Source organism: Prenolepis imparis, unplaced genomic scaffold (assembly GCF_030444845.1).
Source record: "Prenolepis imparis isolate NDT839.2.m4 unplaced genomic scaffold, iyPreImpa1.0 SCAF_8, whole genome shotgun sequence".
Lineage (NCBI taxonomy): Eukaryota > Metazoa > Arthropoda > Insecta > Hymenoptera > Formicidae > Prenolepis > Prenolepis imparis.
The window spans coordinates 5,643,329-5,666,646 of record NW_028141166.1 but is presented as its reverse complement, the minus strand read 5'-3'; the positions used below and the strand labels follow the sequence as shown (position 1 = coordinate 5,666,646).

Here is a 23,318-nt window from a genome sequence, read left to right as displayed (position 1 = left end):
ACAGTTTCTATTGCTATTCAAAGACGAAGCGTTCACACTCGGTGTATCATCAGCATTCAGGATAGTTTCGTTATCAGAAACCTTGGGATCCTTGCTTGTATCGGTGCAAGGTGTAGTAGTATCCGCAAGTGTAATTCTTGCAATTTGTTCTAAATCAGCTTCATTATTTTGTGCAAAGCCTTCTTTCAAATTATTTATAGAAAGGTCTAACGAATTGTTAATTAAATCGTTTAAGTTAGAATCATTAATATTTGTACTTAAGTCAAAAGGGTTTAAATCCAAATTTCTCGTATCAACATTGATAATACCATTTTGCAAATTATTGTCATTGACTCTGTTTCCTGAACCGTTTAAATCTAATTGAACGTTTTCGTCCACGAAACTTTCGTACTCGGAGCTATAGTTTTCTTCGTTAACAGGAATATTTGTTAAGAAAATTAAAGATCTATTTGCATTCGAGTTACTATCATCATCGGCATTGACCGGTGTCGAAAAAAGGGTTGAAATGACGCTTTCGGAAGTTTGCGGAATAATATTGGGAGATGTACCATTTTTATCGGCGGAAGTCATAGTGTCCTGATTATATGTACCTATACCTGATTCACTAGAAGTTAATGCAACCTCGTTGGAAGATTCTAGCAATTTTTCGAGATTGTTTCTGCAGGATAATGATTCGCTACCATTTATGTTGGATACTGAAGGCATTGTTACTTCAGATTCGAGAGAAATGAGTGATTCTTGTGCTATAGCGGGATTTACAGAGTCTTGAACAGAATGTTTCACCTCTGTTTCCGAGCCAGTATCAGTATCGGAGCTGCGGGGTGGCATCTTCAACCATACTTCTTGTTTTCGCAGTTCTCGAGCGCGTATGTCCTCCTCATCTTCGGTCGCAGTGCCGCTTTCATCATCTAATAGAGAAATCACAAGTTATATGTATTATAATATATAAAATATATATTAATATATATTATAAGATATAAAACTAGAAACTCTAATTAGAAGATTATCCATTGATTCTGAATCAATTGAATGATACCTTCGCTAGTATATTCATCACTAGAGTCTTCGTATTCGTTGCTGCCAGTGTCCGATTGCCCGATTGTAGCATGTGGATAAGAATAGCGCAGTGTCCAATTTTTAGCCAACTCGAGAGTTCCTTCGGTTGTTAGCGGCTGGTCTATAGCTTCCTCAAATATTTCATCATCTTCATCAGAATCACTGTATCAAAATTAAACGTTAACATAAAAATATTATATATATGTAATATAATAAATATTGCATAATGCATGTATATATATATATATATATATATATATATATATATATATATAACTTGCCTCATATTAGAAATATCATCACTGGATCCCATTTCTGCAGTAGAAACACCAAAATTTCTATCTGTCCACTCGTCCTCGTCCATTTGACTGTGAGCTTCCTCAGGATCTGATATTTCTGCTAGATTTTCGAATTCAATTCTCTCTGGAGTTTGACCACGATCGAGAAGATCGAGTCCAACGATGCCTTCCAACGGTATTTTGACCTAATACACGCATATGTGCTCATTAGAATATATTTTTAAGTAAATTTAGATTTCAAAACACTTTCAAAAAGTATTCCTTTTATTTAGAATTTTTCTGTATTTTTTGTGTTGATGTATTTTTGTTATGTCATTATATAAAATTGTACGATGTTGTACCTTTTCTGGAGTTTTCAATGTAATTCCAGCATTAGGTACATTTTCTTTATTCAACAAATTAACTCTCTTCTTTTCTGCTCTAGTCTTCATCGTTCCTGATAATCCAAAGTGTTGAGTACAGTAAAAACGCCCTCCATTTTTTTCTCGATCAAACGTATGATTTCCTATGAAAGATAAACAATATCACAATTATTACCACAATAGTATAAAATTACTGAAACATACAATATATGTGTTCTTATTAATATATGTGTGTTTATGGTATATATGTTTTCTTATTAATATTTTTATCGCTGCATCAAGTTATTATATAAAATATGTGTATATAAAATATATATATTGGCTTTGATCAATATATTAATAATATAATTTATATAAGCTCTTGTTTTCCTATATTTTTAAGATCTTAAAGAGACGAATATTACCTATTCTTAACGAAGTGGAGCAATATTCACATCGAAAACAACCACGATGAAAGAATTTGCCTTCCGCACTCAGTCTTTCCATTAAATAGACCCTTTTATTGCAAAAATGGCACATCTCCGAACTTCCTTGCACCGGTAGCACGATGGCGGATTTAGTATTCTATACAAATAATTTGTAATTTAGTATAATTATTAATTTTCAATATAAAAAATTATTAAAGATATTATTAATATTTTTTAACAACGTAGTTTTAAGTTTTTATATTATTATTATATGTAATAATTATGCACGTGCACACGTAAGAATTAAATATAGTAAATGATAAACCAGTAAAATATCTCTTTAATATAATTAAAATTTTTAAAATAATTTTTCTAGACAAAAGTTAGATAGACATCTTTTGGTATTATTTTTTTTACATAAATGTCACTATTTTTAAAAAATTTCTATTTCTAAGTTTTTAAAATTATAATTATAATTTATAATCAGTTATAATATTTGAAACACGATATACGCATCGATCTTGGATGCTATTTTGTAAATCTATATATTTATAATAGATTAAATATTTTTTACAATTAATAAAAATAATTTTAAAAAATACAATAAAAAATATTTCTTTAAAAATACAATGATCTACGTCTTTCTTAAAAGATTTCGTAATTAAGAAGAATTTTTTTAAGATGCTCAACATATACATAAGATATAATACTTATACACCAATAGATAAAATTCTAATGTTGTGTTGACCATTTTTTCCTACGGAGATCGTGAAGAGATTTGTATTTACCGATTTCTGCAGCTTGGGTTCCGTATCCTGATTTTTATTCAAAAATTGTTCAGCCATGGCTGAAACTTTATTGTGTCCGAGTACGTTACCCTCTCGGATTTTCTTCCCTATATTCTTCAGGGTATTGTCTATATCAGCGTACTTACTGTAGGTGTCCCTTTGATCGTTGCCTCGCTTCTCCATCTTGATCTGCCGAGCTAAAAACTGAATGAAACATATACACATCTAAAAAAGTGCGAGAATGTCGGTGCTATTGTGCGTTTCTTTGCCAACCTGCTCGCGACTCCACTTTGGCACTCTCTCTACGCGATCCTGACGAATGGCACGGCCCATTTTGTTTTCTTCGATTTTCTTCTCAATCTCCTTCACGTTCCAATCCGTCTTCTCGATCTTACCTAGATGTGTACACGAAAGTATCTTATTATTTGATCTAACATAGCTTGACATTATTATTGAACCTAATAGATCTATAAATAAATTTTAATAAAAGGTCTATCTCTTTTGATCAAAATTGTTTCAAAACTATATAAGTTTCCTCTCTCTTTCTTTTTTTTTGTAGTTCTTTACATAGAATTCTCCAAAAATTCGCCAATGCTAAAATCTCGAAAACGATGGACTATAATAAAAAATATGTAAGAAGCAAAATTATAGGGCTTAAAAGTCTATTCAAACAGTTTGACTTTGAAATTCTTAAGATCATATAAAAAAAGGTAAAGAATTTTAAAAATTTTCATTTTTTATTTCATATTTTTATAGGTGACAATTGCATGGAATTATAACTTCGGGAATTCTTGAACAAAAATATTTTGTTTATATCATTTTGGAAACGCTTTGATGTCAGCAATCAAAAATAGGGATTTTTATTTAAAAAGTCAAACTATTATTAGCTTTAGATAGATTTTTTAAGTCCCACAACGCGTTGCTTCTTACATATTTTTTATTACAGTTAATCGTTTTCGAAATATTTAACGTTGCCGGATTTTCTGAGGATCCTATATAATTGGAAATGCAAAAAAAAATTTCAATGGAATTAAAAAAAAAAGATGAATAAAAAATTAAGTGTGTACAAACCGATGGCACGTAAAAGATCTCTAGGTTTCTTCTCGGAAGATGTTGTCCCTTTTAGTTTATCTTCAAAATTTTTTATTCTTCCCGAAAATTCTTCGTCCACACTGCCTTTTTCGTAGCCGATGTGTATCTTGGATTGTCTGTCCTAGGAATAATTGATAAATTAATAGAAACCTTTCACAGAAACGAATAAAAATCACAGGGAATATAAATAATGCAAGCAAATATCACGAAGATATTTCACCGTATTTCACGAAGAGCAATTCTAATATAGATATACAGGGTTTCTCGGAAAGGATAAAATAATTATAAAGCAATATTTTCAAACAAATTCGAGGATTAGTTCAGATTTTATCAGATTTTTCATTCAGATTTTTTTTTATTATTGGAATTGGAAACTAACAAATTTCTGGAAAAATAAATAAAATAAATCGTAACAAGAGTAACAGATAGAATTTAATTTAATTCAAATAAATTATAATTAAACTCAGTTTTAAAGTTTAATATAAGCAAGATATTTTGGAAGTAATTGTGTTCTTTTAACTATACCAATTTTTAAAATGTATTCTACATTTTCGACTTATTTTTTCATATAAAATTATTTAAATCTTTTCATTGTACCATCAGTTACGAGATACTTTGCACATAGAGAGTTTCTAAGATCATTTAATTATTTTGATAAATATTCAACTAACTTAACAAATTTAAATAATATAATTTAAACATGTGCGTGATATATATATGTTGAATTAGTGATATTAATTAAATTAGACATATAATCTAATTACTTTAGAAGCATAATTATATATTTGTTATTATTTTTAAATTAAATGTATTTTAATTTCAAATTCTTTAAACTCAAAAATGCAACTAACGTAATTTAAAGTAATTAATTTCTATTAAATCAAAATTGAAAAAAAATATAAACTCTAAATATTATTTTCTAAATATATTTTTTGTCTTTATTTCGTAATACTCTTTTTCCTTCCATATAAATGTTGATCTTATAAGTGCAATAGTTACGAAGTACGACTGCGAATAGAGTGATTCATCGTACAAAAATAAATTGAAAAAGTCCATAACTATATTATTGCAAAAATCTTATTAAGCGTCATATTAATCAAAAGTTAATAACATACACAATTTATCTTTCAAACAAGTTTAATTAGTTAATAATAACTATGCTATCATGCCGAGCAATTTCTAGAAACAATGTAGTAAATATGCATATTAGGGGACTCACTTCTTCACTAAATAATCTTGACCTTGATAATATAAACATGTCAAAATCAAGATTATATATTGGGAATGAATCCCCTAATATTTACATATATATTTATCAACAATATATTCTGTTATCTTCAGCATTGAAAGACATTGATTTCTTATTGATGAGTAGAAAAAAAAAACATTCAAACATCTGCACTCATGATCGATCTCTAGCTTACTGGGTAGAGTATTTTCTGCTCTAGATCTTTTACTCTGTCCTTGAAATCTGGCGCAGTTTGACGATATAAGAAAATCGAATAATCCTCAAACGGCTCGTCTTTCTCGTGTTTCGCGTTGGCTTGCAGCATTTGCATGCTTTTGTAGAATTGTTGCGTTGCCATCTTGCGCAAATATTGACGCTTCTTCATGCGCTCAGCTCGATGCTTTTCGATCTCATCGATTTTTTTCTGTCTTTCATCCTTTATTGCGAGTTTGAGAATTAGTCGTGAATCGACTAATCGTAAATCGTAAGTTCTAATATTTTTTTCTTTTTTACAATAAAGCATATTATATCACATATCAAATTATGCTATTGTGAGACAGCATGAAGCTAGCAACGAAGAAGATTCATAATCTCTTAAACCGTATTTAAAGAACAAAATTTTACATACAGAAAACAAAGTTATAAAAAAACAAACATAAAAAAAAATAAAATAAAAAAGAATGTAAGATCAATCGGTTTCTGTAAAATATCTGTTTATTATAAAAGTATTGCTAGCTTCTAAATTTGATATCTACGCTAATCAATTACATTATTGCTGTATATTTAGCCAGCATTTACGCTTATGACAACAATTGAAAGATTATAATTATTTTTTTTGTGACCTCCTAAGAGTTTAAATTGATAGCAATTATATGACAACGTATATACTATAAAGATTGTATAAAAAAATGATATAACTAACAGTCTGGACATCTCTTCTATGGTGGATATTATGCATATTCAGTACATGTTTAATCCCTCCTGAAGTACGGTAAGGATAAGTCCGACAAATACGATTAACAATGATATGAATATCCCGCGGCTTGTAATAGCTTCGATTTTCTGCCATTGCGACTATATAAGATTCAAGCATTTCAATCATTCTAGAAGTGAATTACTACGTATGCTTTTATAAAATTAATTTGTTTTTAAATTTAAATATTTTTTGTTCTATTGTATTTCTTTTATCAATTAAATATTCTTAAAAAATTAGATTGTTTTTTAATAATTTTTTTTTTCTATTATTCTAATCCAAATTCTTGTAGAAAGATATATATATTGTTTTTAGAGAAATAAGAAATAAGAGTATCTGTTTGTAAAATAATATTCTTAAAAAAAAATTAATTTTCTTTCAAAAATTTAATCGTTTTTTAAAGGATAAATATTGTAGATTAAATGTAAATTGAAAGTAGAATAAGAATGTCTCTAAAATAAAAATCAATTTGCTATATATAATTAAGTTATACCACATACCACCGCATATAATCAATACAAAAAAAATTATATTTCAAAATATATAAGAAATATATTAAAGTAATTTATACTTTATATTTTCATTCTCTCTGTTTTTCTTTCTTATGTAATATTAAATGTTCATGACACTTTAGAGTTATTATAAAATTGAAGTTTTAGAAAAATATTTGTAATCTGATTACGAGTACAAAAACTTCTACACTTTATTCTTATATATATCCGCAATACTTTTCATATATTTTACTCAATTAAAACAAGTGCAATAATGATATTGTATGCTTATATATGCATCTTGCAATAAAGCATATATAAATAGTATAAGACAATCCAAGCATAAAAAATATCAAATATATATGTATAAAATATAATATAAAATAATATAATAAAATATATAATATATAAAATATCAAACATATATCATTAATGCATTTGTTTGTCTTATTGTTAGATAAATAACTATTATTCATCATGAGCTACAGAAAAAGACAGAAAATTTCTTTTACTTACCATTGTCGCACTCATTTTCTCGTTACTGCGCCTTTTTCGAGAACGTCGACTAGTTACATTTTCTTTTTTGTCTACGTAAGACTGTACATTCTCATTAGCATATCGGGAGCGCGAGTGCCTTTTCATAGCTTTTTCCTCAGATGTCAATTGTTTCAGTTGTTTTGGATGTGCGCTGCATTCCTCTGCTTCTGGCTCCTATTTTAATACAAACATTGCTTAAATTTTCAATTATGCGCAAAATTTTAATACATATTAACAAAAAAAGTGTAATTTCAAACAAAAAGGAAGAAAGATTACAGATTTTTAATTAAAAACATTTAGTTGAATAATTGTACTACAATTTCGTAAATTATTATTAGTTAGCAATGAGATGATTAAGACAAAAAATATTGAAAAATATTGAATTTTCCTGATTCTCGTTTTTTCTATTATCTTTTTATACACATAATTTAAGTTAGTTGTCATGTTTTGGAATTCTTAGAGAGCAGATATAATTATCTATTTTTAAAGTTACTTACTAATTTTGGATGCTTGACATACGGAATTTCGCCTCTGAAAACTTCATATATTTGTGTTAAGTAAGAAAACATGGTAAGTGTATCTGGAACATCACATTGGGCCATTTCTTCTCCTGTCATTATCTGTAAGTATAATTATTTTTAAATCTTCTTATACATATATTAACAGCATTATACAGATAATTTTTAAAGAACATTACACAGTAATTTATATTAGTATTGTCAATATTATCCCGGTAATCTCTATATCTTGGTACCTGAATATCTATTATTCAAATTCGCAGATATTACTCGAGTATTCTGTTATCTTGAAAATTATTCGGGTAGCTAATTACTTTAGCTATTATTCAGGTATTAAAATTCATAAATAATATTCGAATATTTAGGTATTCAAATATTGTAAAAAGATTCAAATTATACAGTGTTTTCTTCTATTAAAAAATATTCACGAAAATGATCTATTTTTTTACTTTGAACTGAGAATACTCCCTCAAATAATTTATAAATGAGAATATATAATATATATATATATATATATGTATTATAATATTAATAATTTTAAAGGTATATGTTTGTGTATCATAAATAAAGAAAAATATGTTTACATAATTGATATTAGAGCAAACAAATAAAAAATGTAACATGCTTACCGATGATATATTCAATTCTTTTTCCAACATATCGAAGGCTAGTTGATTGTTCTTCACTACATCTTCTGCGTTTAAACTATAAAAATTTATTAGATCTGGACGGTATCTATGAATGATTGCACAAATAGCTAAACCATCTTTGAAGGAGGCACCCATATCTTCAATGCGAACTTTATCGTACAGTGCAACTTGCTTTTTCAGCCAACGGAGTAACGTGTCTGGATGAATCTGAGCATCTCTCAATTCTATATAAAAATAAAATCTTTAAATTCATATAATAAAGAAAATAATTAAAATATATTATTTTTGATCCATGATATTATTGTGTAATGTGTAATTTATATATAAAAAAGAAGTAAATATCTCTAAGAATAGGAGAGTTTTTCAGAATATTAAATTTTTAAACAAAATTTAATAGAAAATATAGAAAAATAGCATACCAAATTAAAGTATACTGTTATAAAGTTAATGAGAAAAACCGATCTCAAAATTATATCCATTTTATTTAATGTCTAAAGCAAGTTATAATCATATGTTTATTTTAATTTTTTAAATAATTGTTGGGGATCTAATAGCATCAAGATTTTTTTTTGCATTAAACTTTCTCTTCTTTTTAATGAAATCGATTATTTTTTATATTTTAAATTTTACTTTTAATCAACGCAAGAATATTCTCTTATATGAATCAAGAATTGACAAATATAACTTGTTAGATTAAGAATTGATAATAAGTATCGCTTAGTGACAGTTAAGTTCTACTTTCAAATTCAGAATCTTTTCCAATTCTTTTAGTTAATCCTTATACAATTTTCTATTGAAACTCATTATATATGACATAAAACAACATTAGCGTTTATTTGATAAAAAAAGACAAATTAGATTTTATATTAGAGATTAAATAACTTAGAAGTTTGAATATTAAATGTAACGGAATCTGACATTTTAAGATAATTATAATTTGTAATTCAAGAATCTTATAAAACTCGATATTATATCGTTAAACTTACCGCGACGTCTTCGTTTCTTTGGAATATCGGCCTCAGACTGTATTGCAGGTTGTTTGATGCCCTCAAGATCATCTGCATCAAGAAGACTGCATACTTGTATTGGGGTTACAGAACGTACATTAAGATTTGGATACCTTGAAAAAAATTAACAAATTTGTTTTATTATTATTATTTTAATGGATATTATTCTTATTATATTTATAATTATAAAATATTATTATCATATAATATAAGGAATGATATAATATAAGGAAAGAAAAAGAAAATTGCAAAAATTTTCTTAAAAATTTACATAATTTCTGTCATGATAATTTTCTAAAAAATACTTGATAATCACTTGATACGTAAAAAGCCATTTTCTCTATCTTCTAATTATTATTTAATACCATATTATTTTCTAATCTTTTCTATTATTTCTACCTTCTAATTATTGCTTATTTTATATTATATTATTTAATATCAATAAGTTGATTTATTGTAAATACAAAAATAAAATTCTAGTTGAAAGTTTTACCTAGTGTGAGGATCAAGGGTGTACGCAGCATAATCTCTATTCAAATTCTCCGGTGTTGTCTGTGCCAACAATCTGTATATTGACTCACGCTCAGCGATTACTTCTAATGGTGAAAGCAAAGCACCCCAACCCTTGATTGCCCAACCAGCATCGAAAGAGCTCAAGAATCCTCTCGCGCAACCAGAGCCAGTGGGCCAAAATGGCTAAAATAATTCCTTCAGTTTTTCATTGAAGATCAAATAAAATAAGAAATGCTGAAATCTAAAATTCTGAATATATGGAGAAATATGGAAATATATTTAAAAAAGTGAAAAAATATAAAAAAGTTGAGTAAATTAAGAATGATTTGAAATAAAAGACTTTAATAATAGAATTTTGTTTAATCCTACAGCTGTTGTCGTTTTTATATGTTGAAAAATTTTTAAAATGACGAATTTACAAATAAATTTACAAAGTATTTTGTTTTTTATATAAACATTATTATATTATTTTATATATAACATTATATATAGATTGTTCGTTCAAAAATTCGCGAACTAAATAATTTGAATAACATATTTCTCAAATAAAAACAAAAATTGTAATATTAAAATGTTGAGACTATAATAGTTTTTAAATAAGAAACGTTTAAAATTGACCAATCTTAAAAATTTGAATTTTTATATTACACAAATGTCTAAAAATGTCAAAACAAATGCTAAAAAAAAACAAGTAGCAGATAAAACAAATTATTCTTTTCTTTTTCTTTTTTTGTATGTATACACATCTCTATCTTTTAAAGTTTTCACTATAAATGTATAAAATTTACATAAAAAAAGAATTTTAATTTACATAAAGAACAAGTTTTACACAATTTTGTGAGTGAACGCGAAAATACATCCTCATTTACCTCTAAAAGACTGTCGCCTACAAGAATCATAAGTAGTTTATGTCCATGACGCTTCAATACGCGACTCGCATTTTCTGCGGCGTACATTGAAGTAAAGTCAAACATGGCTACGTCCGGTTGGCCATAATGATTCACCGCAAATTCCATGTTCATCATTTGATATTCCGTCGAGAATTCCGCCGCTTCTCGTGCATACAACATTAATGCCTCGCGATCTACGTTCTCTTTCGCGAGTAATTTAGCAGTATCAGCATGATCCTAGAAATCAATAATAATTATTAATTTAATTGTTGAAACAAATAAAAGTTATATAGCTTTGCAATAGCTCATTCTCTATTGTTTGAATAAATATTAAAACATTTAAACTATTTTCATATTATCTTTTGTTTATAAATATCATAGTTATTCATCTGCTTGTAGTTTTAATGATAATTTCATAATATCATATCTCATTAATTGAAAGATGTGATGAATATTGTAATTGCTTACTGTGATACAAATTAAACAAAATATATAATATAATTAAAAAAAAAAGATTTACACTAATACATTTCAATGCGTGTCAATTGCATTATGACATGTTAAAATAATAATTTTAAATAACATTCTATAAAATCTTTGTCATAAAGTAATTAGATTTCAACAATAATTATTTCAAACAATGTTTTTAATATTGTAGTGTTTTTAATATTATAGTTCTAATATATAAAATGATAAAAATGATTAAAAGATAGTAAAATAACAATACTCTGATATTTATTTGAGCGTACTGTACAAAATAAAATAAACTTTGCTATTATTTAATAAATTATGACGTAATAACATAATAATAATTATGTTATAAGAATAATTTTCTCTGGAATTATTTGAAGATCAATATGAAATATGCGTGGCTGAATTTCTTGTTTTGTCAGTTATAATACTAACAGAAATGTGTATTAGTGTTTAAAAAATAAAAAACTATAAGTGATAAACTTAATATTATAATATTAAAAAATGTATATTTGAATGGAAATGTTATTGTATTATTTGTCTGTTTAAAGCAAACATTTTTCTCTATATTTTTAATATTCTTAAAAATAACCGAGATATTTCAGATTCTTTTAATGTGTTTTATCCTCTGTGTGTGTGTGTGTGTGTGTGTGTGTATACAATATACATAGATATACATATATATAAAATATACTTCTAATTCCGAATGCATAAAATATTATTTTTTGTTACCTGCAGAATAACTCCCTTGTCGATTAAACTGTGTTTCTTAGCAGTCATAACGAAATAATGCGTGTCATCTTTGTAATATACGATGTTTTCCAAGTCAATTCCCGTTACTTGATATAATTCTTTAAAAAACTTTTGATTAAAGATAAAAGCAACGCCACTAATCTCTTTAACACGAGCCTCTGCCTCGGTTCGTTTATTTATGAAATTCGCGGTTATTGCAATAGCTAATTTTCCTCGAAATTCTTTTCGCTTAAAGCCTTCTAAAGTATTTCTTTTGCCATCAGCTCCGATTAACACATCAAACTCGTATTGAGAAACTGGATGATCCACTGGTAACGTTTTTGCTCTCCAACCAATCTCTGAAGAAGATAATATTAAAGTTTATTATAATTTTTTATTATAAATTTCAAGATAAAGTTTATTAATAATGAAAATAAAATATAAACTTTAATTAAATTTTTTTTATTAAAAAGATTCTAAATTATGTAAATTATTCTTCTTCTCCTATATTATTCACATAAACATATTTTGCCATAATTTGTACATATTAATAAAATCATATATGCCTGACTATTAAATGCATCAAATACTATTTGAGAATTTCAAAGCATATTCCAACATGACCAAATAATTATGTAGTTGCACCTTGAACTTTCCCAAAAATAATCAATTATTACTCACTGCCGTCCTCTTGATTTTCCGGTGGTTGAATCAAGGAATCGAAGCTCACGCTTTCATGGAACTCGACGCCGAGAATCAAAGCAACCTTCAGTAAAATACATTGCACTTGCCGAATGCTGATGTGATCGATGGCTCCCGCGCAAAATTTTCCAAAGAATTTTTTTGCTCCCAAACCTCGTAGATCCTGGATAACAAAGGGCCACAAATGCAATACATTGTTCCTAGACATCCGGTCCCTTTTCTCCACTACCACGACTTTGGCACCTAATAACTGTGCCTCTATAGCTGTGCGCAAACCACATGGGCCTCCACCGATGATCAAAACCTAGAGACGAAGAAGAAATATTCCTGAGATAAATGTTTTTTTTCTATATTATATTGTCAGGAAAATTATATAATGTATAAATCAATATAAAATACAATCAGTTCCTTCGTTCCAAACATTTTTATTAATAAAAAAAAACAAAAAACAAAAAAACTAGATTGATCTTTAATTGATCTTGAAAAATAATCTTATTGTTAGTCAAAATTCAAGATTCAATTTCTTCCCTCCTCAAAATCAAACACCTTTTGTTCGAAACATATTATCTAAAAAGGCGATGTTTTTTTTTTTTATATATTTAAGCATATTTTTAACAATAGAACTTCTATTATAAATGTTTCTATTTTATTATCATTTAAATGTTCTTTTATTCCAATAAAAAAAATCTTGTAAAAAAAGACAACTCTATCAAATATGACTTACAGGAGAAAATTAAAAAAAAAAATATTTTAAACGTTTCTCGTAAAGAGAAAACAATTAAGCAAAATAAAAATGAATAAATAAACTCACCCTTGTGTTTGGACATGCTTTACCACGATTATAACATTTGTGATTGGCTCGTTGATCGAATTTTTTCCATAGCGCTTGTGCTTTCCATGATCGTAGCTTTGCCTTCAATTTTGGATAAAACTGAGTAATAACGTTCGGTCGAACTTTTAGCAATTCGCACAACTGTCTGTAATAGCCGAGAATAGACTTCAACGTAGTGGCATTGCAAAACTGATCGAACACATCGCTAGCCAACGCAATTTCTGGCGAATTGACCGGATCCATCGTCCTTTGCCTTCAATTTCGTAGTAGTAATTCAGGTTCATCAGTTCTTCATTACCTGCAAAAAACAGTTTTATTTAATTTTTCATAATTTAAATATAGTTTATATGCAGAATGTTTTATTTTAATTAATATAATCGAATAATTGTTGAAACTATGGCTAACGATGTTAGTTATGTCTTGTGTGTGAATAATACATGTAATAAATACAATAAGTAATCATTTCTAGTCGCAAAATAAATAAAAAAGTTATGTTGCACTCTTCTATAAAGTTAGCACATTCCATTCTTAGGATTTCAATATAATATAATTGATAGAGTTCTCTACTAGAGAAAGAGAACTCTACTTTTTGACAACATTTGCCTCATTTTTGTACATTTTCATTTGTATTAACATTACATATGTTATAAAAAAATTGTTTACAAAAAAAGAAAAAGCGAAATAAAAAAAAATTGGGATAAACATCCTACATTTTTTCATCTTGTTCAGAATAGATAAAGAATGCATCGATACTTAAACAAATAAAAAAAAACCATCCTATTATCTACTCTATTAAGATATAACTCTCACTTATTCGCGGTCTTTGCGAACTGTAATAATCTTGCATTGAAGATGCTGAAAGTCCGCTGTGCTCTTCTTCAGTTCGTTGAACTTACGGTCTGATAACTTTGTAGCTCGTCTCGTTGCATTTCGCCGAAGAAAAAAGCGGAAATGCGAAAACTTTTGCAATGGATTTCCGGTCAAAAATAAGCTTATCGATATCTCCGAAAATTCTGAGCATTATGTTCGATATTAAAGCGATGAAGAGTGTTATAATACAATAAAACCGATATTAATTTTGATAGTATGTAGTAGATGATCTAGTATTTAAAAAAAATTATTCGATATTTTTCTATGGAACAAATTTCGATAGGAGCACATAGATATTTTTTTATATCGAAGCATTTTATTACTTTTATCATTTTCATGTTTGAAGAAATAGTGTGTAATGAACGTGAGAGCTTTTTAACAATGCACTTTGAAAAAAGGAGAGATGACTGTAATGCAATTAATTCATTGTTGACAATAAAAATGCTTTGTGTGATATGTCATGTCATGAGAAAATAGCACATGACAAAATATTTTTATATATATAGGCAATAGTTCATATCGTGACAGTGAATCAACTCAATTTGTGACTATGCATGAAATATATTTAATGTATCTATCATTATTATATCAAAAATTGCTATTCCAGAAGTTCGTTTAAAATTTCCAGTCTTTTATCTATCTATTATCTCATTTCTTGTAATGCCAAAGAAAAATATTACTAAAAGAAAAATTATATACATACAAAAAAAATTAATCAAAATTCAAATAAAGAAAAATTAATGAGCGAAAATATGATAAGATTATTTATATTTCCATTTGTATTTAAATAAATTATGTATAGCTATGTATTAATATACTATCATACTTGACTCATTGATTTACATGTGTTATATAATATATATTCCTTTAATTAGGAATTTTATTAAGAATTTCTTTTATTAAGAATCACTAATCTAAACACTGTACGTATTTTTTTATAATTTTTACATGTAATTGATGGCGATCTAACAATTAGCAATTTTTACAATGACTTTTATTAGTAATAACAATCTTTATCATGTGATAATATAGCATAGAATAATAAAATATCAAATTTTTTAATATTATAGAAGATCAGACTTAATTTTTAAACTTAGAAAAATAAGAAAAGAATAAAACAGAGAAAATATAAAAAGAAAGAAAAATGAAAAACATGTTAAAATTTACATTAAATCTCAATCAAAATGTATTCATTCAGCCAGCAGTTTCAATAGTAAAAGATTGAAAGAACTAGGAAAATCTGATAATTTATACCACAGAGACACTCTAATAAGTCACGATATAACAGTGATTTCGTCAAAATCCTGTAACAGAGAAAGAGAGAAATATATACTTGTCTTGCTGTATAATTTAATGCGTTGATGCACCCATGCGCATAAAACTACTGCTACTGCATGATAAAGAATTGTTATTACTAATAAAAGTCATTGTAAAAAAATGGTTGAATGTATAGCTCTAGTTTGCAACTCATAATTTCAGATTTTTATCTATTATATGTAAAAATGATAAAAAGATATGTAGTATATTTAGATTAAGGATTTTTTAATAAAAGCCATGCATATATATAACGAATATAAAAAGTATCGATAATAAATCAATAGCTATATTTAATATAAATTTTAAAAATATAGATAATATATTCTTACATGTTTACACTTATTTATCCTTTCTTACTTGAATTTAATTTAATTTATTTGTATATATACACATTGAGAAACATATTAAATAACAAATAAGTTTTTAAATATTATGTAATATAAAGACTTTCTTTAATATTATTATTTAAACATAAAAAAAACTATTTTGTAATATTTTTAATACGTTTATTTTTGTGTTTAAATTTAAAGATAATGCAATTATCAAATTCAAATATACCAATAGGCGCAGAGAATGGATATATTTCTATTTACTGCTCCTATTGTCTGTACCTTTGTATTGTGTGATAGACTTTATTATTAGGCTATGTTCCACTTGGCGATCGTAGGATCATTCCAATCTCGTTGTTTATCGATAGTTAAACAAAGATAGATGATGCTATGAATGTTGAGATCGCCAAGTGGAAAAAAAAGTCATTACTCATTAAAGATTGATTAAAGATTGGAATTTGGACTAATTAGAAGAAGAGGAACTAAAACTTTTTTCTGATATGAGCTACAAAGAGTTTCTAGTTTATGCAGACATAAAATATGAAGTCTCTTAAAGATATTTTACTTTTTTCAATAATCTTATTTTAATATTTTCGTAGAATAATAAGATCAATCAATTAATAATCATAATTATTTTTTGCATAGATGTCCCGAATACTTGCAATGTGCAATTGCATTTTTTAATTATAATTATATATGTTCTTTCTACATTAATTAATTCATTTTATTATATTGTGTATATATTAGTATCAGAACAAAAGCATCAAGAAAGAAATTGTGCATATAAGCATTAACACAAAATTATTAGAAAGGGAACTTCAAGAAATATTTCAGATTGATCAGAATGTATCAAAATATGCACACAAAATATAAAAATAACTACACAATTTTATATATTAAATAAATATAAAAATAACTACTAGTTAGTGTATGATAAATTCATAAGTTCTATTATTTAAGGTTATATTGGCTATACATTCCCTGCAAAAAAGTAATTGAATTGAGGATATTAAAATATTTATATTTCCACAGATAGAAATAACTTTGTATAAATAAAACAATGAAGGAACAGATTTTAATTATGGACATGAATATGCTTTGAATATAACTCGAAAAAAATGTGAATATTTCAACAGCAAAGATATGCAAACTTCAAAACTCCAAATTCTGTAATTATTTACATAAAAACGAATCTATGAATCGTAATAAAATTTGGCATAAATCATCTTGAATATTAAAATGCTTTTTAACAAAAAATTGATTCTTTTTTATTTTTTCATAGCTCGCAGTAATAATTTATGCTTGATGCTTTGATGTTCTGGCAAAAAATCAACTCCAAAATATCTATTATTAAAAAGATATCCAGGCATTTGTAAGATGCCTTATATAATTTTATATATATGTATGTGTGTTATAATTTTGAATATATTTAAATACACACACATAATAAGTACGTAAATAATACAAGCTCATTTAATTGACATAATTGACGTACAATGTTATTATGATATGTGAGTGAATACTTTTTTTTTTTTTTTTCTGCTTGTACGAATTTATGAATATATAAACATACATATAAGTGTGTGTGCTATATGAATATACGTACGTGTATGAAAGGCTGCGTCACGCTGCGTATAATTGTACGACTGACGATATTACTCTGACTATATTCTCGTAGCGATTTTGCGGAGCGCGACCTCTTCCTTTTTATGGACTCGCACTCGACTCCATCGCACAAAACACATATAGAGTGAAAGATGCGGGCGTTATTAGATGAGAGAACGGGGAGACGGGGTGTGTAACACGTTCACGCACCATGGAAATACCGATGGGATGGATTCGTCATTCACATGATGCTGGAACCCTGGAACTGACCTATTTCGATTTCACATGCATCACTCGTCGTCGAACAAATATAAACGTTACACACCTACCACCGTCCATTTCCTCCTACGATTCCAGTTGGACTTTATTCAATTACACAGCGCTAGACGATGCATACCGAAGGCTGCTGCGGACTGCGGACCACTTCAAATAAACTCCGTCGACAAGAGTGACGGGCAAAAGTTTGCGAATTGATGGTGGAGACCTCATGTTGTAATAATGCGAAGCTCCGACTTCAGGATCACCAATCCCGAGAAATAAATTTTTCATGTCTACTGATTCGTGTCATATGATTGGTTATTCACTAGAAAAATTTTCGAGGCACTAAAAAATTCACTAGTCAGTAGCCAATTGCATCGCGTTGGGTCTATTTATGTTTTCTTGCTGAAAAAGAAGTTTTTGGTTTAGAATTTCTGTGGTTTTTTAATAAGAAATATTTGTAAATGAAAATAAATCAAAGAAATAAAGGGTATCGATCATGTAACTTTCCTTTAGAGTGAAAACGTGAAAAGTGAACAATTTCACTATGGAAACCAATGCGTGATTGACGGAAACAGAGCAAAATTTTTCACTTCTCACGTTTTCGCTCTAAAGAAAAGTTACGTGATCGACCCCAAGAAATCAATATTAAAAAATGATTATAGAACATACGTGCAATCAATGTTGCTAATTTCAGATCGCGCAACACGGAGCGAGAGAGAGAGCGCGTGTCGACGTGCGCGGCGCGTTCAACTTTGAATCGATTTTGACCTTCAGGTGGCGCTACGTCACGGCGTCGGAATTCGGCGCACGGAGTGGGGAGCAGTGGTGGGGAGAGAGAGTGGGGGGTGCGCGGCGCGCTAGCGCGCACCCCCCACTCTCTCTCCCCACCACTGCTCCCCACCACTGCTCCTCACTCCGCACGCCGAATTCCGACGCGCGTGACCACGTGACGCAGAGACGCAGCGCCGCTTGAAGGTTGCGCTGAAATCTGAAATTGGCAACACTGCGTGCAATGGCCTTTTACGAGAATCAACCTATCGCACGTATTCCACGTATCCTACATTTCACGTGTATATATATGCATATCTAATCATACAGATCATGTCACATAACAGCTACATAAGTTTTCCACAACGTTCAGTGAGAGATAATCTGAAGTTTTAATATATTGTCGAAACTAAAAGTAGAAATTAGGTGCATTATTGTTTTTTACGTGTATACGGTTTTTATAGTTGTCATTATATTTAATCAAGAATATTTTCAAGAATAATTTATATATCGTAAAACGTGTAATATTTCATGCAATATTATATCGAATTAGATATTTTTATGCAGTAAGTTTTTATGCGAATTGATGAGTGATTCGAAAAAAAAGAAAAACAGCAGAGTTCGACGTTCGAATATTTAAAATATTATACTTTTTTCATCACGCATCTTTAATTAATGGTGCGAGAAATCAGTCGCATCAGCGATTTTTGTTCAAGATGAATCTTGGACACAGTGAGAGGATGTTCTATTGGCTATTTGTAACAATTTTACTTTTTTACCTGCAAGTAGATGCAAATTATTTTGGAACTAACTCCAAGAAAGATGATCAATGTTTCTGCAAGGTATTGTGTGTATTTTGTTTTTGATATTATCCCATATTTATATCTCTTGCGAACAAAATTTATTTCATATGTCGATCATTTTTGGATTATAAATAATTTCCTTCTCTTCTTCGCTTCATATATTTTTCACTATTTATTTTTCAATATTTATAATAATAATTCTGTGTTTTAATATCTTACTAATATTATTAATAACTTATTAATTATATATTGAGATATTTAATGTATCGAGATATTAAATATCTCAATATTTTGCTGTAATTTGATTAAAAATGGGTATATATTTGCATATATGTATTATGGCTGAGTTTCGATATTCACTGCCAGTACTGTAAATATATAGTTTACGTCACGTACACTATAGATTTTCAGTACTGGCAGTGAATATCGAAACTCAGCCTATATTATATTTATACACACATTTTAAGTTTTATAATTAAAATTTCAGTTGAAAGGATATATAGATGACTGTACTTGTAATGTGGATACTGTGGACTATTTTAACAATATGAAAATCTATCCGAGAATTCAAAGTCTTCTAGTCAGAGATTATTTTAGGTTTTACAAAGTAAACTTGAACCAGAATTGTCCGTTCTGGGCAGACGATAGCAAATGTGCTATTCGTTATTGTCATGTGTTGCCGTGTCAAGATGTAAGTATTTCTTTTTTTTTCACATGCTACTTTAAATAAAAATTATCTCCATTTTTTAATTCCCTGCACTCTATTGCAGAATGATATCCCGGAAGGTTTAAAGGGAGAGATTCCAAGAGATATTCACTTTAATGAAAGTCCCGCAGATAAATATAAATCGAATGCACAAATTACTGACTGCTCGAAAGATCATAATATGGAACTTGGTTTCTTGAACACAACAATTAGGTAATATAAAAAATACTTAATACCAAGTTAAAATCTGTATGATAAAATATACATCTTATTATAGTTCAGAAAATTACAAAGAATTTGAACGATGGCAGCGACATGATGATGCGCAAGACAATTTTTGTGTACAGGAATCTAATCCTGGGGAATATGTGGATCTTTTACTTAATCCTGAAAGATATACAGGATATAAAGGAATTAGTGCACATAGAATATGGCGAAGTATTTATATGGAAAATTGTTTTAGGTATACAACTATAGTTATATCAAATGTTACACTTATATTTTTTTTATTTTGCCATCTAATTTATTTAATTTAGTATAATGAATTATTCTTCGCAGACCTGAAAACTCGCCACACATTTTTATACCATCTTCTAAAATGAATAGTAAGTCTTGTACCAACTCCATTCTTTTTAAACTTATGAGTGTGTATGAAATAGTTATAATATATCATATGTTTTTTTATGCAAAGTTTGCATATTTTCCATTTGTTTGTTCATATTACAAAACTTTTTTTACAAATATTTACATTATTTATATAAAATGCAACTTTAATTAATCTGAAAAAAAGGATGTAAAGTTAAATAATTATATGTATTAAATTGAAAACATGAACTTGTAAGTTATATATATATATATTTTTGTTTTTGTTATGTTTCAGGAATGTGTTTAGAGAAACGAGTTTTTTATCGAGTCATATCTGGCTTGCATGCTAGCATCAATATACATTTATGTTCAAAATATTTGTTAGCCCCTCAAGATGGTTTACAAGTATCATCTGATAATCAATGGGGTCCTAATTTGGAAGAGTTGCAAAGAAGATTTTCTTCTGAAACAACAGGTGGAGAAGGTCCAAGTTGGCTAAAGAATTTGTACTTCACTTATTTACTTCAATTAAGAGCTCTGGCTAAAGCAGCACCTTATTTAGAAAGAGAAGAATATTATACAGGTAATGAAGTGGATGATGAAGATACAAGATTGGCGATAAACGATATATTGAATGTTATCAAGTAAGTATATATATAACAATATTTTATTTGTTACAATATATATAAAATAATAGTAAAATGAATGTGATTTATATTTTATTTTAGATTATTTCCGGAACATTTTAATGAAACTGTTATGTTCACTGGAACAGAAGCACAATTGTTGAAAGAAGAATTTAGGCAACATTTCAGAAATATTTCTCGTATTATGGATTGCGTGGGATGTGATAAATGTAAGCTGTGGGGTAAATTGCAAATCCATGGCCTGGGCACTGCGTTAAAGATATTATTCTCAGGCAAATTTGATAGATGGAAACAGACACTTAATAATCTTAATCGAAAGGTGTTTTTCTTAGAAAGAAGTGAAATTGTTGCTTTAGTCAATGCTTTTGGAAGGTAGATTTGATTTTTAATATTTATTATAAAAAATAGATCTAATTTAGTAATAATCTCAATTTTAATCTCAATTTTACAGGTTATCGGAAAGTATTTTTGAGCTGGACAGGTTTCGCAGGATGATGAGATAACATAGTATCAATTTATAAACTATTCAATTCCACTAAGAAACATCACATAAACACATCACTCAGATTTTCTACTTCTCTGTTTTTTGCTTCCTCTATTTGTAGAGAGTGGACTTTATTGTGCTAATCTAATTGAATTGCGTGTTTGTTAGTATAAATGTTTTTTAATATGTAATATTTACATAACTAAATAATTAATAATAGAATCAGTCTCATTTTATATAGAGTTTTATGCAGATATTTTTTTTTAAAGGAAGATAAAGAATGTGTTATTCTATTGAAATGATTTATTTGAGTATATTAATATAATTTTAAAACTACATAAACGTCGGTTAAAATATTAACTATTCAATTAGATTTTAGCTATTTGTGAATATTTCTTCCATGCTATATGAAAGCTATGTATACATATATATGTATGTATATATATGTATATGTATCCATATATATGTATGTTAAGACCAATTGTACCAGTGTTTACTTATACAAGTTGATAATTAAGTGTATATTCTTATATTAATAAATAGGAAGAATAATATAGGAAAAGAAAAACAGAAAACAAATCATTAAGCCATCTAACTAAAAGCAAAAATCGGTGCAAATAATTATATACAATACACACACACACACACACACACACACATACATACATACAGATATATGTGAAAAAATGTAATTAGACATATTTAGTAAGAGATTGTCGTCTAAACTGATATTTTCTTTCGATTTATATCGTAGCTTTTGACTCTGTCTGTGATAAATATTTCATCTAAGGCAACTATTTACATAACTTAAATTGATGTATATTATACTTTACAAAGTTGAGATTTTGTTTACAATACATATTTTTATAATTAATACGACAAAATTTTACTTAATAATAGTTTATTTTTCATAAAAAATCGAATAATTGTATAAGTATATAAATATTTGAATAAATATAAAATAAAATACAATTTTCGATATATATAGCTTGTAATAGTCAAAATTATACTTAAATTTCTAATTATATGTGTGTAAATTTTATTTGCATTTTTGGAATGAAGCTTACAATATGTCGAATTTATGTAATAAGAATAATACATGATCATATATATACATATATACATATATAAATGAGAAAAGAAAAAAAATAAACTTATCTTGAAAACATTCTAAATATTCTAATCTAACCCGAGATAAAATAGTTTAATATAATATACATATATTTTTGTGAAATGTATTTTTCGTCTAATGTAATTTATATAATTATTTAATCGAATACAATATTGTGTGAAGCGCTCTATGTTAATCGATCTTTTCAATGATCGATTAATCGCGAAGGACTGACAATTTCTAATTACACAGTTGGCATCACTGCGACTTTCGGCGTGAATTTT

General features: G+C 27.7%; 2 protein-coding genes across 10 annotated transcripts in view; one reads left to right on the top strand and one right to left on the bottom strand.

The window, feature by feature from the left end:
- Nucleotides 1–18,668, bottom strand: part of Mical (Molecule interacting with CasL) — a 31,284-nt gene extending 12,616 nt beyond the window's left edge. Inside the window, exons 1-21 of one of the 9 annotated variants that reach the window (XM_083044233.1) lie at nt 18,600–18,668; nt 17,995–18,332; nt 17,671–17,939; nt 13,528–13,846; nt 12,696–13,020; nt 12,015–12,373; nt 10,791–11,048; nt 9,902–10,104; nt 9,388–9,521; nt 8,381–8,625; nt 7,731–7,853; nt 7,213–7,407; nt 5,429–5,668; nt 3,984–4,125; nt 3,186–3,307; nt 2,913–3,137; nt 2,122–2,281; nt 1,697–1,860; nt 1,338–1,540; nt 1,037–1,218; nt 784–908 (exon numbers count right to left, since the gene is read on the bottom strand). In XM_083044233.1, coding sequence (XP_082900359.1) covers nt 784–908; nt 1,037–1,218; nt 1,338–1,540; nt 1,697–1,860; nt 2,122–2,281; nt 2,913–3,137; nt 3,186–3,307; nt 3,984–4,125; nt 5,429–5,668; nt 7,213–7,407; nt 7,731–7,853; nt 8,381–8,625; nt 9,388–9,521; nt 9,902–10,104; nt 10,791–11,048; nt 12,015–12,373; nt 12,696–13,020; nt 13,528–13,791 — 3,669 coding nt within the window. In that variant the 5' untranslated portion in view covers nt 13,792–13,846; nt 17,671–17,939; nt 17,995–18,332; nt 18,600–18,668. The remainder of the gene's footprint in view (nt 1–783; nt 909–1,036; nt 1,219–1,337; nt 1,541–1,696; nt 1,861–2,121; nt 2,282–2,912; nt 3,138–3,185; nt 3,308–3,983; nt 4,126–5,428; nt 5,669–7,212; nt 7,408–7,730; nt 7,854–8,380; nt 8,626–9,387; nt 9,522–9,901; nt 10,105–10,790; nt 11,049–12,014; nt 12,374–12,695; nt 13,021–13,527; nt 13,847–17,670; nt 17,940–17,994; nt 18,333–18,599) is intronic. The other 8 variants (XM_083044240.1, XM_083044237.1, XM_083044235.1 and 5 more) reach the window with 8 other exon arrangements.
- Nucleotides 18,669–18,915: 247 nt separating this feature from the next.
- Ero1l (endoplasmic reticulum oxidoreductin-1-like protein) lies at nt 18,916–22,822 on the top strand. Its single transcript, XM_083044181.1, has 8 exons — nt 18,916–19,540; nt 19,989–20,192; nt 20,272–20,420; nt 20,485–20,670; nt 20,766–20,812; nt 21,088–21,436; nt 21,521–21,811; nt 21,891–22,822. Exons 1-8 carry the CDS (start codon nt 19,415–19,417, stop codon nt 21,940–21,942), a joined length of 1,404 nt encoding a protein of 467 aa, XP_082900307.1. The 5' UTR covers nt 18,916–19,414; the 3' UTR covers nt 21,943–22,822.
- The last annotated feature ends 496 nt before the right edge of the window (nt 22,823–23,318 follow it).